Source organism: Sturnira hondurensis, unplaced genomic scaffold (genome assembly GCF_014824575.4).
Source record: "Sturnira hondurensis isolate 20B ecotype Veracruz unplaced genomic scaffold, ASM1482457v3 Scaffold0007036, whole genome shotgun sequence".
Taxonomy (NCBI): domain Eukaryota; kingdom Metazoa; phylum Chordata; class Mammalia; order Chiroptera; family Phyllostomidae; genus Sturnira; species Sturnira hondurensis.
Window position 1 is genome coordinate 2946427 of NW_028079667.1, and position 16066 is coordinate 2962492.

A 16066-nucleotide genomic window follows, 5' to 3' on the forward strand; every position below is an offset into this window, starting at 1 on the left:
TTGCTAGGCTGCTAGTTTTTGCATTTACTATGGCTATGAGCTGTATTTTTTTCAAGAGTACTATGGAACTGGGAGAGAATGGAGAGAATAGGACAAGTTACAAATGTCACAGGATCACTTTTTCACTGAGATTCAGTCAGGTTTTTTTTTTTTTTTTTTAATTAAAAGTTCCTTGAATTGTTGTAAACCTTTGGGTAATTTCCAGACTATTGAAAAATTGATTTTGACAATTTTTTGCCAGTTTTTCATTGTTTTCATGGGGGAACACATTTTTGGAGGTCATTAATTTTCTTTGGAAGTGCTCCCTCCACCCCCTGATATTTGTACATTTTTTTCTCCTGCATGCTTTATCACCTTCTTTGGAAACTACAGTACATTCTTCCAAGATTCAGCTCATATATTACTTCTTTAGTGACACCTTTTCTGATTTTCCTCCAGGTATTACAACTTATTTTTGTTTTCATATAGGCCTTGAACATAACTCTTTTACTTCACTTGTTAGGATATTTTGTTTACTGATATATCTTACTAGATTGTAGGGTATTTGAGAATGTTTTTTATCTCTAGTACCTAAGAGTTGAAGAATCCTTGGAGATTATCTGTAGTTAACATAATTTTACAAATGAGACTGAAGCCTAGAGGGAGTAAGACAGTTTAATACTTAAGTAAATATTTAGTGGTAGATTTGTTTCTAAAACTCATTTTCTGCTAATTGTGCAGTACATAATTATTATGCACTTAATCATTAATTTTATGTATAACTATGAAGCTGTGGTTATAAATATTGCTAGATATTTGCAAGTGAAAACAAATTGATCTTAGTAGAATTTCATGTGTGTATGTATATATATATAGACACATACACACACGTACATATGAAATAAGATTGAGAGGTTACATATGGAAGGCATAATTTTAAATACAATAGAAAATCTCCCTTTTTCTCTCTGAATTTTATAAAAATAATTTTAAAATTTGGTATATGTGTGTATATGCATTAATGAGTTTTTGGTGTTTTTGATAAATCTCCACATAAATGACTCTTGTTTTACCAAGTAATCTCTGTCAAGAAGCTCTATTTTTATCCATTGATGCAAGGCAGTTCTTATAATACATTTTAGAAGTCAGTTACGAAATTTCAGGACCATTTCATAGGTTACTTTATTGACCTGTCATGTGTGGCTTTTACACAAATAAACTTTGTTCCCACCCAAAACTTTGAAGCTCATCAAAAACTTTTTATTTCTTCTTTTAGTTGATTTCATTTAGGGACAGCTTATAACTGGTTTTGAAATTCTGTCTGGTCTAAGAAGTGGTAAATTTCCCACAGTGCAGTTACTGAAAAGAATTTATGATGGTCTCTGAAGTCTATTTTAAACAGAAGTGTTAGACCGCTGTATTAAGTTATGGCAATGATGTGAGAAATCAGTGTCACAGATATCTTTGGTGATAATATTCATATTTGAGTTTCTTGGCATATAGTATGTATTTGTGATAATACATAATTTGTTTAGTATAAACTGGATCCTAAAGTGGTATTAAGTGTTATAGGACACTATATGGTATTAGCTTATTTTGTCATACTGGTACATAATAGTAAAAAAAAAAACCCCAAAACCCCAGGAGGATCATAATGCTAATAATTGACTTTTGCTAGGAAGCTCCTACCTTGGAAACATTTTATGTACAGTCATGTGCTGCTTAATGATGGGGATACATTCTGAGAAATGTGTCATTAGGGAAATTTATACTTGTGTGAACATTATAGATTGTACTTAACAAAACTAGATTGTATAGCTTACTACACACCTAAGTATTTGGTATAGCTTATTGCTCCTAGGCTACAAGCCTATGCAGCATGTCACTGTACAAAACAACAGGAGATTAAATCAGACACAAGAGAAAATGATGCTATCGTGAGATGCGGACATTTGTAACAGCATACTGTTTTACAGCAAACTTTTTTTTTATGTAACTAGAAAGAGTACACTTTAAAGTAACAATAAAAGATATTATAAACACGTACACCAGTAACATAGTAATTTATTTTCATTATCAAGTATTAAGTACTGCTAATAATTGCATACACTGTACTGTTATACGACTATCAGCATGGTAGTTTGTTTATACCAGTATCACCACAAACACGTGAGTACTGTGTTGTGCTATGAATGTTATGATGGCTATGATGTTACCAGGTGATAGGAATTTTTCAGCTCCATTATGATCTCAGTAAGGATCACCATTGTGCATGCAGGCCGTTGTTGACTGTAACATCGTTATGTGGCCTATGACTGTACACAGTTCTTAGTTACCGAGAAATGCATGATATTTGCATTTGATGATGCAAATGATGTGTAGCTTCCAGGGCCTGATTATAATGGCTAATGTACTTGATACCTGGTTAGGACTTTGTTGACTGCACAGTAAAGGAGCCCATCTCAAGTTAGTTTCTATAAAAGGAATTTTACTCACTGAAAACAAACTTGGTGTCCTAAATTCAGCTGTGCATGAAGCCACCTGAGATTATTTTGTATCTAGTCTATTACGTTTATACCTCTATTAGTATTTTTGTAAGCATTTTAAATGCCTATACAAAATGCTATCCTGTGTGACATTATTTACCATTATGAATCATTTGCATATTGCTGGAGATACAGGTTTCCACGTCTTCACTAATAGTTTACTTATGGTGGAATTCTAGAAATAAAATCAAGACAGAATACGAATATTTTTAAGACTCTTGATGTATTATGAACAGTCTTGATGTATAATTATCATGGAAATATTTTTCTAATTTCCACATTTACCAAGAGCATGTAAAAATTATTGATTCCAGGACATCTTTGCTAACAAATACAATAATGCTTTAAGTCATTGAATCATGATTTTTTTTGTGGGGGCAATTTTTTTTAGGCTGTAAGAAACAGCTATTTCTTATAGCTATAAATAATGATAAATGATAAAAGAAGGTATAAATTAGGATAACTCTTAGATATATGTCTCCTGCGTTGATCTCTTCTCTGGACCTTATACTTGTAAATCTGATTGCTAATTCCTATCTCCAATGCGATGTTCAATAGGCATCTCTAACCTAACATGCACCCTACTGTGCTCTTGATATTTTACCCTAAACCTTTTCTGTTGTCTGTCAGGAACTGTTAAGAGTTTGAGATTTACCCTTCTTGTAAGCTGACAAGGTAGCTTGCCTTAGTTTCGTGGATGTTGGCAGAAGAGATAAGACAAAGGATTTTATTACTCACAGAAATAACTATAGCCAGAGTATCAGCATTATTGGCTTCAGTGCCCAGAGCCTCAGTTCCCACAGGGCTATGTGACAGGGCCAGGTGACATCTGTACATGCAGTGGATTGTGTTATAGGAGAGGAACCCTGAGCTTAGGGCACTGGAGCCTTTTGTTATGGGCAGCAGGTCAGCCCCAGGGAGGAAGGGGGGTGAATCTCTAGTTTTAATTTTGTTTCTAGCATATAGCACCTTGAACAGTGCTTGGCACCTGTGAGCAGTTAATATACGTTGTTGAATTAATGAATGAGTGATTTACATGGTAAGGAAGTAAAATTCTGTTTTCATAATTTGTAGCATATATTAGAAGTACTATAATGAAACCAAGGAAAAATGATGAAGAGATTGCTTTTTATTCATAGAGGATCAATATAGCAATTGTAGCTTATCAGTTAGAGCTTTATCAGTAGAACTGGTTCGTTAAGTCATTCACTCATCAGATATTTGAGTACCAGGCGAGGTGGTAAACATTGATGATACTCTGATAAATGAGGTGTGCACAGTCTCTGACTTATGGAACTTACAATCCAGTTGGGGAGAGAGGTGATGAATAAGTATAACAAGTATAAATATTGTGGTGCATAGAATTTGGGAAGTTCCTATTGTACGGGTTGCAAACTTGGCCTGCCTGGGCCAGGCAGTTAATGTGCAAGAGTGATGTGGGCTGTGAGAGCATTGAAACAGCTGACAGTGGAGGAAGCCAAGATGAAATGCAGAGCACCTGCCTGACTTGTGTAAAGGCTGCAGCAACTGACTGCTCCCTTTGATTGATGTCACATGGAATGAGGACCCACTCTTTCTTTGTTTACAGTTTTTTCAAGAGAAACAGAAAAATCTCTAGATTGTCATCCAAAGCATTGCGGACTCTGTAGTCCAAGTGGACATACTTTTGACCTATAGTCTTCTATATGAGGAATACTGCCTATTAAGTAAGATTCTAACAAAAAACTGTCGGGGTGGGAGGGCATTGTTCCTCCTTGATTACCCTATTGTTCTTTTGTTCTTCCTGAATTTTAATGTTATCCCCAGATCCTCCCCTTTGTAATTAGATATCTGGACTACTTACGGCATAACTAATATGAACAGGTGTGGATATAAAAATCATTAGAACATGAGATTTATAAGGGAAAAAAAGACGACTCCATCTGACCAGCTTTGTGTTGTTGGACTACTGCTTACCTTCTTTCTCAGTACTTAGTTTACTCCTCGTCTATAGAATGAGAATAAATAACAGTTAAGTTGCCTCATGAAGGTATGATAATTAAATAAAGTACTTGGAAATGGTTTGTATATTGTTAGAGCTGTATGACTGTTATGTTCTGGTTCCCTTTCTAACTCCCCTTCTTCCCATTCCCCGCCCAAGCAGTTGTACCTGACTCGTTCTTTCATTGCATTGTACTGCATAGCACTTACTAATACAACAAGTTTGGCAATAATTTAAGTTAGTACTCTTCTTTAGGGATATTTTCAATTTTAAAAGAAACTCCTAGAGCCATTGCCTTAACCTAACAGTATGACAGCCTGATGTCCCAGAGGCCAGTGGTCATTGGGTAGGCAGATCTTTGGCTCAAATCCCACAGCCGAATAAGTGCCTGTTCCACTTATCTCAAAGACAGTTTTCAAATGACGTCGTTTTCTTTGGCAGTGACTGAAACCAGAAATTGCTGACAGCTTGGTATTTCCTCTCTGTTATTGATTTGCATGATGTACGGAGATACACACAGTACAGAAAGACCACGTGAAATTTTATCCTTCCCTCTTGCTCCATTCCTATGAAAACAAACGATAGGAGTAAACATCGCTAAAGGGAAGTCTGTCGTAAACATGAAGTGCTTGTGTGTGTTGGGATGTTGGAGCTGTGGGTACCTAGGATACCATAAACATTTTCTGTGGCAAGAGACTTATCTTGCCTTTGGGGAAGTTGTGAGTCTGGATAACAAGTAGCAGTGTCTTTCTTGTAAAATAATTATTCTCAGTGGCGATAGTGGGGTTGTTGGATGGCCAGGGAGAGAGGAGTTACCTGGGGAAGAATCTCATGTCTCTTGTTTTTTTTTCCGTTGCTGTAACATTATTATGAAAAATTTCAAAAAATACTAAAAACCTGAAAGAACTGTACAGTGAATAAAACATATGCCTATCATGTTGATTCAACTACTAATATTTTAGTAAAATATTTTACTAAATTTTTAGTAATATTTTACTATATTTTCTTTATACATTTTTAAAAAACATAGATAATTTTGAATGAGGACCGTGCACTAGAAGGATTATTGTACATTTTCTTAGGTGGGACAGAGCTACTATGGTTTTTTAGGACATTATACCCATTTTAATAATGTATATTTGTTTAAGTACCTGTTAAGTATTTTTTATTTTTCAGACAGTCATATACTGTACAAAGTATTTTCCCTGATATTTCTAGTACCTACCTGGCATCATACACAGTCATAGCAATAGTATTACTATTGCCTATGTGCTATACTTTACATCCTGTGACTATTTTGTAACTGCCAGTTTTTACTTTTCACCCAGTACCTGTTAAGTATTAATGAGTAAAATGACATGATACCTACAGCTGACGTTCATATAGTTCACCAACAAAAAAACACTCCATAATTTATTTTTTAACTCTATTTTTAGTGTTGACACTATTACAGATGTCCCCATTTTTCTCCCCTTTGCCCACCTCCACGCCCCCCGCCCCCCTTCCCTCTGGCCATCAACACACTGTTGTCTGTGTCTATGGGTCATGCACATATGTTCTTTGGTGAATCCCTTCATCTTCTTTTATCCAGTCTCCCCTCCCGTCTGACATATACTTTCTTTCAAAGTTGGATTAATCAGGGGTTGTGTATGGCATTTTGTTGTAATGTCTTTTACAATCTAGACTAGCCCTGCCCCCCTCATTTTTTTACTCCATATATGGAACACTGTAAGACAATTAGCCAAAGAGTCAGTGTCTTGGACTTTGCCTGATTGTTTCTTTGTGTTATTATTTTTCTTCTAGCCTGTTTTTTAAAATTAGGAGTTAAGCCTTAAGATTTATTAGGCTAAAGGTCTTGGCAGAATCACTTCATAGGTGATGCTCTTTACTTCATATTGCATCATATCAGGAAGCACAAAACATCAGTATTCATGTCCACATCAGTGATGCCAAGATTTATTTTTCCTTTTGATACTTTGGTAGCATGTGAATATCCTGTTTCTCATTAATCTTTCATCAAGGATTTTGGTGTACATTGAGAATCCTTGCTGAATTTATGCTTTAATAATATCATACTTCTCAATTGTGATACCTTTTTCTCCCAATTCTGTTGACAGCCTCCACCATTTTTGGGAATGAATAGTGTCTTCAGTGTGTTGGCTAAGTAAATGGGTTGAAAACCAGGGTTATAGGACACATTTAATGGTATTTAATTTTATAGGACTTCTTTCAAGTTGGACTTTAATTTCTTTGGAAAGTACTGATAACAAACCAAAAGTCATTCATCGAATGAACATTGTATTTGATGAAATTAATTTCTTGACTAGGAAACTCTTTTACTTGCTGTTAGGTTATGTCAAAGAAACTAGTGAACTTGTTAGTTTTAACAAGGCAATTAAAAATACCCCATTTTTTTCACTTTTTGAGCCATTTGGTTAATTCAGAAGTATTTTGATAGTTATGCTCTGAACACATTGATTATTCATTTTTCACTTGCTGTTGTCTGAGGCCCTAATCAGGTTGCTTTAAACCTAGTGGAAGAGACAGATAGATAAACAGATAGGATCTGGTATACTGCGGTATGGACAGGAAGTTATGTGAGTTTTAAATAAGTGCTGTGCATCCTGTAAGGAAGTCTAATTACATGAACAATTGCTCCTAAATTCAGTATTGCATGTTTCCAAAATATCGAGTATTGACTTCCAGGTCCTTTTGATCATTGCAGATATGTTCTGAATCATGGTTAGATTTAAAGAGTTGGTTGGGCGTATTCTTCTTTTTCTAAGCAGGAGACAAAATAAATCCATAACTACTACTTCTGGGTAAGTAGTTGTAGTCCAACAATAGTTATCTGACACCTACTAGGTGTCGGTTCAGGTATGACACGAGGGAGAGTAAGTGCAGGACTGTAAATTATAAGGGCTCAATTTTACAGGATTCCCTCCCTCTCAGACCACCTCCAGTACTATCTGCACTTCTGATGGGCTGGTTTGACTAGTGTTTGGGAGTTTTCATGACCCCTCTTTAGGTTGGATCATTTGCTAGAATGACTCACAGAATTCAGGAGAAGTACTGTGCTTTCTATTACCATTTTGTTAAAAGAATGCAAAAGAACAATCACCTCATTGGCATAACAAAACACTTTTATCAGGGAATTCTAAGGGTTTTTGAAGCTCTGTGCCAGGCACTAAGGACAGAGACCGGGTATATATTTTTTCTTATATCATGGTAGTAAAGTCAGAGTAATGTTTTTGATAAGCATAATCAATTTACAGGACATTTTTACCATAAAGTGAATGGGAGAAGGGTTCATTTAGGCATCAATCTGAGTGGCAGTAGTGGCAATCTCGATTGCTTTCCATTAGATAGGACTTCAAGAAACCAAACATAGAGGTGGTTTATAGTGCTAAAAAAAGAGATTATTTTGATTTTCATTTAATACTCAAATTTCTAAGTCTTTAAAATGAAGAATTATTTTATGAAGTTGATTTTGGGTTTGAATTATATATGACATTTTACTTATATTTGTATTTACAAATGATTTGGAGCATGCTTATGCAGGTAAATATATACATTTGAATATTACTGTGTTTATATTAACTTACTTATCAAGCCATATGTTGATTTCCATTTTTCAAATTCTTTAAAATGTGTACTCTACCACACTAAGACACATCATAGTTAAAATGCCAAAGATTAAAGATAAAGAGAGAATCTTAAAAACAGCAAGAGAAATGCAGAGTTACCTACAAAGGAGTTCACATAAGACTGCCGGCTGATTTCTCAAAAGAAACTTTGCAGGCAAGAAGGGACTGGCAAGCAGTATTAAAAGTGATGAAAAGCAAGGACCTACAATGCAGATTACTCTATCCAGTGAAACTATCATTTAGAATGGAAGGGAGGATAAAGTGCTTCCCAGACAAGGTAAAGCTAAAGGAGTTCATCACCAAGCCATTACTACATGAGATGGTAAAGGGACTTATTTAAGGAAAAGAAGATCAAAACTGTGAACATTAAAAAGGCTTGGTGATAAACAAATGAACAACTGTCAACAACTGAATCTAACAAAAAATACAACAACAACAAAAGACAGAAACAAACTAAGCAAACAACCATAACAGGAACAGAATCATAGGTATGGAGATCATTTTAAAGGTTATCAGCTGGGAGAGGGAAGTGGGAGAATGGGGGAAAAGGAGCAGGAACTGAAAAAGTATAGCTGGTAGGTAAAAGTAGACAGGGGGTTGTTAAGAATAGTATAGGCAATGGAGAAGCCAAAGAATTTGTATGTATGACCCATGGACATGAACTAAGGGGGAGGGGGATTGCTGAAGGGAAGAGAGGTACCAGCTAAGGGGGGCAAACGGAGAAAAACTGGGACAACCCTAATAACATAAACAATAAAATATACTTAGAAAAAAATAAACACTGTATGAGCCAAACAAAACAAACCACTGCTAATGAAAGGTACTTCATGGAAAAAAAATAAAAATAAAATGTGTAGTCTAACCTTCCTAAGATAGAATAGTATTATTAACAGCAGCATAATAGTTTATTATTAATGACAATAACTACCATATATGAAAGCACTTTTATTATTTTATGTTATCTTTCTAAACAAATTTGAAGGGAGATTATATCTGTATATACAGATATAGATATTTAATAAATTAAAAATGAGACAAATTAAAACATGGGAAAACAATAGCTTAATAGGAATAAATGATGACTTACCAGGAAGAACAGTTCGTCTGTAGAAATACATGCTTTGTGCTCAATACGGTTACTAAGGGCAGTGCCATCTCCAGCGCAGTGCTTTCCAACTTGGTATTCAGTCAGGTGTAAGCTACATTGTTATTATTTTAATGCTACTAATTGAACAAGTTTAGTTTGGCTTACAGCCACTTCTTCATTTCAATCTGAATACTTCTTGTATGTGTGGGGAGGAGAGGTGAGATTTGTTTTGCAGGAACCCTTTCACATGCTTAACACAAGTTCTGCCCTTGAAAAATCCAGGGGAGAATCATTGCTGTCCAGAATGTGTGCACACAGATGGAAGGGAGTGCCTGTAGTTTATGATTTACAGATTACAAAAGTCACCGGTTATTTTCTTTTTCATGTAACTTTTATACATATATGTTTATTTTTCTTTTTATTCTGTCAGACCAATATCTATCCCTAGTTCTTTTACTTTTAAGGGATTTTGAGAACATTTAGAATGGTTTATAAATTTATAATGTCATATATGGAATTATAAATTTAGCATGGAATTGGACTTGAACTATATATTGAATTGGACATAGAAATAATAAATAGAATTGATGGTTACTGCCAGTAGTCTTGATATATATAAGAAATGAGTTGAGAATTGAAGTATGTGGTAATGTAGTCAAAACTCTAAATATGGATACCTGAGAAAGTGATGGGCGGGCACTGGGTCGCTCATGAAAGACTCTGTAAGGAAAAGTGTGTGATGAGGAATTTGGAAGGTGTGGATTGGTAGCCCCCAGATGGTGATTTGTCTTGGGTTACTAAAATGTCTTAACTAGTTACCTCCCACTAACTGTGTTCTCAAGAGAGAAATAATATTAGGTAACTAATACTTAACCAGAAAATTCTGGAAAGCATAGTATTTGGAGAACCAAATGATGCCATTTCACTCTCAAAGCAGGCACCATCAATGACCGTTATTTACAGTGTTAGCTATAAGTCATAGTTGAGGGACAGACTATCTCTGTGTACAATACTTAACATCAGGCCAGCTCTGTATCTTATTTAGCATCAGTGGAATTGGAAAACTTGAACTTTTAGAAATGAGTTTTTTAAGTTAGAAGACTTAGCGAATATTTTTCCTTAGTTTTTATAATTCACAGGGATAAAATTATACTTTGGTGGGTGATTGCGAATGCATAGCATGATCCATGGTTTCTCTAGGAGCTTTTACTCTGAATCAGTGGCTACACAACTTGATTGTGCATCAGAACCATACTGGGGACCCCCCCCAACTTAATAAGGAACTTACATTATTATATATTTATAAGAATATATACAAAAGTAGAATAATATAATGAATAGTGGGATTTTAGAATTATGTATATATAGGGTCTGGCACAAATAACACCCCTTCGTTATTACAAAATCTTATTACAAAATTATAAGCATGTAATTTTGTAACATAACAATATATTACACTCAAGCACACCATATGACATTTTAAATGAATTCAAATTAAAACTAAATTATTACACTCATATTATTACCCTACCGACCACACTCAAGCAGGCATTTCTTCTGCTGGACCCTGTATACTAGGGTTTTTCTGAGACTTTTTGATTCATACTTGGAGTCAGAACCTGGCAACTATTTAAGACAAATGCTCACACACACACACACACACCAGCTCACCAGGCAATTCTCATGCACAGCTGAGATTGGGAAGCATTCATTGTTCTACGGGAATCTCTAGGTAAATGTTTCAGAACAAATGCTATTTAAGTGCTATTTATCTTGACCTATATTTATACTATTTCCATACCTAGATTTATTCTAACTTGCAGCATTTTCCTTAAAATTTTTAATCAAATAAAGTTTGGGTAGTGTAACACTTTATTAGTGCCTCTAATATGTTAATGTATGAACATGAAGTTAATGCTAAGTGAACTTCTTTTAAAAGAAATACCCTGCCTTGTTAGAGCTTTTACTTAAAGTACTTTGCCCAAACATCTTTGCCTTTTCTGGTCGATTTGATTTCTTCTGCGTTATCATGGAAATCCAAATCCATAAGGTGGTAAATGTGTAGTTTCTTATAACTGCAATTGGAAGATTTGGTGGATCTGGACTGATTTTCTACTGACTCAGGAGCGTGTTCAGAGTTCTTCTTTCTCCATTGTTTATATCCAGTAGTTAATTTTTTCTTTGGCTGCTTTGACTTAGCATTGCTCAGGATGCTTCTTTGTAAGGGCTATCAAAGTGATAAAAGTGATACACAGTACCTTCTGTTTTAAACTCTAATTAAGCTATAGATATTGTATTCCAAGGTGAGTTTTTAAAACTTCAGGTGGAAATCTTGTTCAAATGTGTCAGAAGTAATTGTTCTTTAGAATACTGAGCTGTGTATTTCAGATACAGTACTTTGTCAGGTAAGTTAACAGATTGTCTGAATAACTGTGATGTAAATTACTAATGAGGACATTTATTCTCTCATATAAGAGTTCTGGAAGGAGGTGGCTCTACAGTTATCTAATTCAGTATTCTATGTAGTCAGTTTTTCTTCCTCTGTTTCTCTTTTCTAGCTGCAATAGGTCTAAACATCATGTTCTTATGTAATAAAATCCAAAAACTGGAAGGACGAGTAAAATCTTTTCCTTAAGTTTCTCCTTTTTTCTAGGTGGAAAATCTTTCCCTGCAGCCCTCAGCAGACTTTCTCTTATCTCCCATTAAGTAAAACCAGTTCCATACCCAATCATAAGTTAGTTACTGACCAGAGGAAATAGGATTCCCATTATCACCTTAGAATAGTATTGGCTCATCCCCTGAAACTGGAGGAGGGACCCACCCAATAAACTTCATTGATGTTTCATCTTAAACGACATTAGTGTTTTGTCATCAAAGGAGAGGCAGAGGCTGATGGGTAGGCAATCATTAGTATATGCCAAACTATAGTATTAATTTATATGTGACATTTTCCACATACCACATAAAAGGTACTCACATGCAAAGTGAAAATGTGGCATTTTAACCTTTAGCACACATGCATATTCATTTGAGAAGCATGTTATCCTCTAAGTGCTACTTCATGATGGCATAGGAAGCCAGTGTTATGGGTTTAGGTGTAATCTGTTAGTTGCTGAATGTTCTTATTTTTATCTTGGGTACAGTCGGTTGATTTTCCTTTGAGATAATGCTCTTCATTGGTATTATTGCGTTGGCCAAAATGTTCTTTTGTTTTTGTCTGTAAGGTGGCTGGCTCTAGCAGAGCTTAGATGTATTTTAACTGTGTTCAAAACAATGTTGTTAGATTTGTATTGTGACAGTTGTCAAATTAGCATGCATTTTTAAAGAAGCTTAACAAAATTGGTGAATTTTTATATAGCCATTTTAATATTGAAACTGGGAGAAAATACACATTTTTGGCATATTATGCTTTATTATTTCAAGAAAGGTAAAAATGCAACTGAAACACAAAGATGTGTGCAGTGTGTGGAGAAGGTGCCGTGACTGATCGAATGTGTCAAAGTGGTTTGTGGAGTTTCCTGCTGAAGACTTCTTGCTGCTGGATGATGCTCCGTGGTCAGGGAGACCAGATGATAGCAATCAAATTGAGACATTCATTGAGAGCAATCAACGTTATACCCAGTATGTGATTTTGGCAGTAGTGGCTGATTCTTAATTAATTGCTACTTGTCCTTCTAGGTGGATTTTCCACGGTTTTCCTGGTGCGAACTCATGGTGGAACCCGCCACGCATTGAAGCGAATGTATGTCAATAACTTGCCAGACCTCAGCATTTGTAAAAGGGAAATTAAAATTATGGTAAGTGAAAACATAATTATGTTTAGAAAATTGGTGTGTTTTCCTTTAGTTTTGCATTATGGCATGGTTTTAAGCATGCTGCTTATTGCTTTATGCACATCTGTGAAAGCCAATGGACATCATTAAATTAACTTGGAAAAGAAACCACTGTCCTGAGTTTAATGTTTACCACTCACATGAGTGTTGAGTATATTCATTGTATGTGTTTGTAGTCACAGACAAGAATTAGTTTTGCTTTTTATTTTTAAAATCATGCTATAAAGTTGTTCAGTTTATTTGGTGTACTCTGCAATATGTAAAGTACCCTTCAGCAAAAGAAAAATTCTTCTTAAATATTAGGCCCTGGCTGGTGTGGCTCAGTGGATTGAGTGCCCACCTACAAACCAAAAGGTTGCTGGTTTGATCCCCTGTCAGTGCACATGCCTGAGCTGTGGGCCAGATCCTCGTTGGGGGCATGCGAGAGGCAATGGATTGATGTTTCTCTCTTACTCCCTCCCTTTTCTTCTCTCTCAAAAGAAATACATGGAATCTTTAAAAATAAGTAAATATATATTAGGAAATGTGAAAATATTTTAATAGGCCATTGAAGAAAATTTCAGTAACTCAGTTAACTAAACAGTAAAAAAAAAAAAAATAACACTACAAAGGGAAAATTCCCTTTTCTAGGGTTGCTTATTCTCAATGTGCCGGGTGGCTTCTTGTTAATTTTGTCTCACTGTCCCTCCTCCTCCCCTCTTTTATCTGTTCTCTTCTTCCTCTACATCAACTGTGTATCAAGATCTAATGTATACATATAGATTTAGAAATTTTTATTGAGGTACAGTCAATAATATAACCATGTAAGGTGAACAGTTCAGTGACATTTAGTGTATTGACAATGTTTATGCAACCACCACCTTGGTCTAGTTCTAAAATTTTTTCATCACTTCAAAAGGAAACCCTCTTCCCATTAAGCAGTTGCATTCCATTCCCCTCTTGATTTAGCTTTTCACAGCCACCTGTCTACCTTGTGTCTGTGGGGAATTATCTGTTCTGAATAACTCATACAAATGGAGTCATGTCCTGTGTGACCTTTTCTATCTGGCTTCTTTCACTAAGCATGTTTTTGAGGTTTACTGACATTGTAATATGTACTTCATTTTTATGGCCGACTAATATTCCACTGTATATATGTATATCACATTTGTTTATCTGTTGTTGGACTTTTTAAAAAAACACTGATGAACATTTGGGCTCTTTCTACCTTTTGGCTGTTGTGAATAGTGCTGCTATGAATATATGTGTTACAGGTTTTTGTTTGAGTACCTGTTTTTAGTTCTGTTGTGTATATGTCTGGGAGTAGAATTGCTGAGTCATGATAATTTTCTGTTTAACTTTTTAAGGAACCATTACACTATTTTCCACAGCATACCACCAATGTATGAATTTTCCAGTTTTTAATCAGTTCATTTTCAGTTTTCAATTATATTTGACATTCTATGTTGTATTATTTTAGGTGTATAGCAATAATGGTTAAACACTTATATATAAATGTTACAGTTTTTCCATATCCTTGTTTTCCCATACTTGTTGTTATTGTCAGTTGTACTTAACCAACTGCTAAGAGGGGGATTTCTTATTTTTTATTGACATCTTTCTTATCACACTTATGTTGGCCCCTTTGTTTGAATATGGGCACCTTTATACAGTCTGGCTTATCTGAATTCTGCTTTAGTTGTCCCTATTTCTTAGATTTGAATTTTACTTTTTTTAAGGTAAGGCTATAAACATAAAGAGTAAAAAGATTTACCCCAAGATAACTGGGAAGTCTTAGGCCAGGTTCTCTAACTTGAGACCAGACATAGTACTTTTGTGCCATAATTCTCCCATTAGTAGAATGTGCATAATTTAGAGACATAAATACAAGGAGGGGAGCCAAAGAAACTGGAATTATCTTTTTATCTTCTGGAGGATGGGTTCCTTTTAGTACAGGCTTCCCCGGGTAAGTGAGTGTTCTAGGAACCTACCTGGATCAGTGCGCCCACTGGAGTTGTTGGGAGAGGCTGTATTCAGCTTCAGTGAATTGTTTTTGAAGACTCAGTGCTTTTGCCCATTTCATGATGGGTGATTTACAGGTGTACCTGCCTAGACTGTACTGAGTATTCAGCAGTTTTTGATAAAAAATGGCATGACCCCTGTGCCCTACCCTCCCTATTCACCTGATCTCTCCCTTGATGAAAAAAAGTCCTCAAATGAAAACATTTTGCTGAAGTGCAAGAAAGAGATGAAACAAAAAACAACAGAAGCACTAAAATGCATTCAAATTGATGAGTTCAAAGACTGTTCTGAGCACTGGGAAAAAATGTCTCGATAGGTATATTGCATCAAATGGAGAGTTTTTGGAAGGTGACTGAAGTTTAAACATGGAGGAATAAATATGCAATTTTTTATAAGTTTAGCCTTTTGCGGAGGTTCCCTGTGATAGTCACCATCAACAGTAGCAATGCTCAAATCTTAGGCTTTTGAACAGGTTATTTTAGGGAGATCAGTTCTTTAGAGCAGTGGTCCTCCAGCTTTTTTTGATGACCTATCTCCCATTATGTATATTTATTTATGAATTAATGACATGTTCAGCTGCCACTGCAAATATTTCAAGTTATATTACACAGTTAAAATTAGGTTTATTAATGATAGTGGATGTAAATTTATTTAAAATAGTATTCTTGATAACTGTTTTTTAATTTTTACATAAACCTAATTAGATCATGATTATTTTAAACCTCAGTAATCTGTGCTGAAGGTTGTCTCTTACCGTGAGCCACAAGTGTGAGATTTGGCATTTTCTCATTATTTCCTAGTATTTGTATTATTAGCATTATCTTTATAGTTTCTTTACAGAAATCTTTTTAGACCACTTGTTTATTTTTTATATTAATGATAGTATATACATTTAAAAATCCATTTAACTAGATACACATTAACTGCAGTACATTGTAGGCAAAACAAGCAAATGAGTGTAGTTGTTATTTCATAAATACAAGGGTTGGTAA

General features: G+C 35.1%; 1 protein-coding gene across 2 annotated transcripts in view; it reads left to right on the forward strand.

The window, feature by feature from the left end:
- The window catches only part of BMP2K (BMP2 inducible kinase), a 124248-nt gene that overhangs the window by 35739 nt on the left and 72443 nt on the right, over nucleotides 1-16066 (forward strand). For both annotated transcript variants that reach the window (XM_037051022.1, XM_037051023.1), the window contains exon 2: nucleotides 12919-13037. In XM_037051022.1, coding sequence (XP_036906917.1) covers nucleotides 12919-13037 — 119 coding nt within the window. The remainder of the gene's footprint in view (nucleotides 1-12918; nucleotides 13038-16066) is intronic.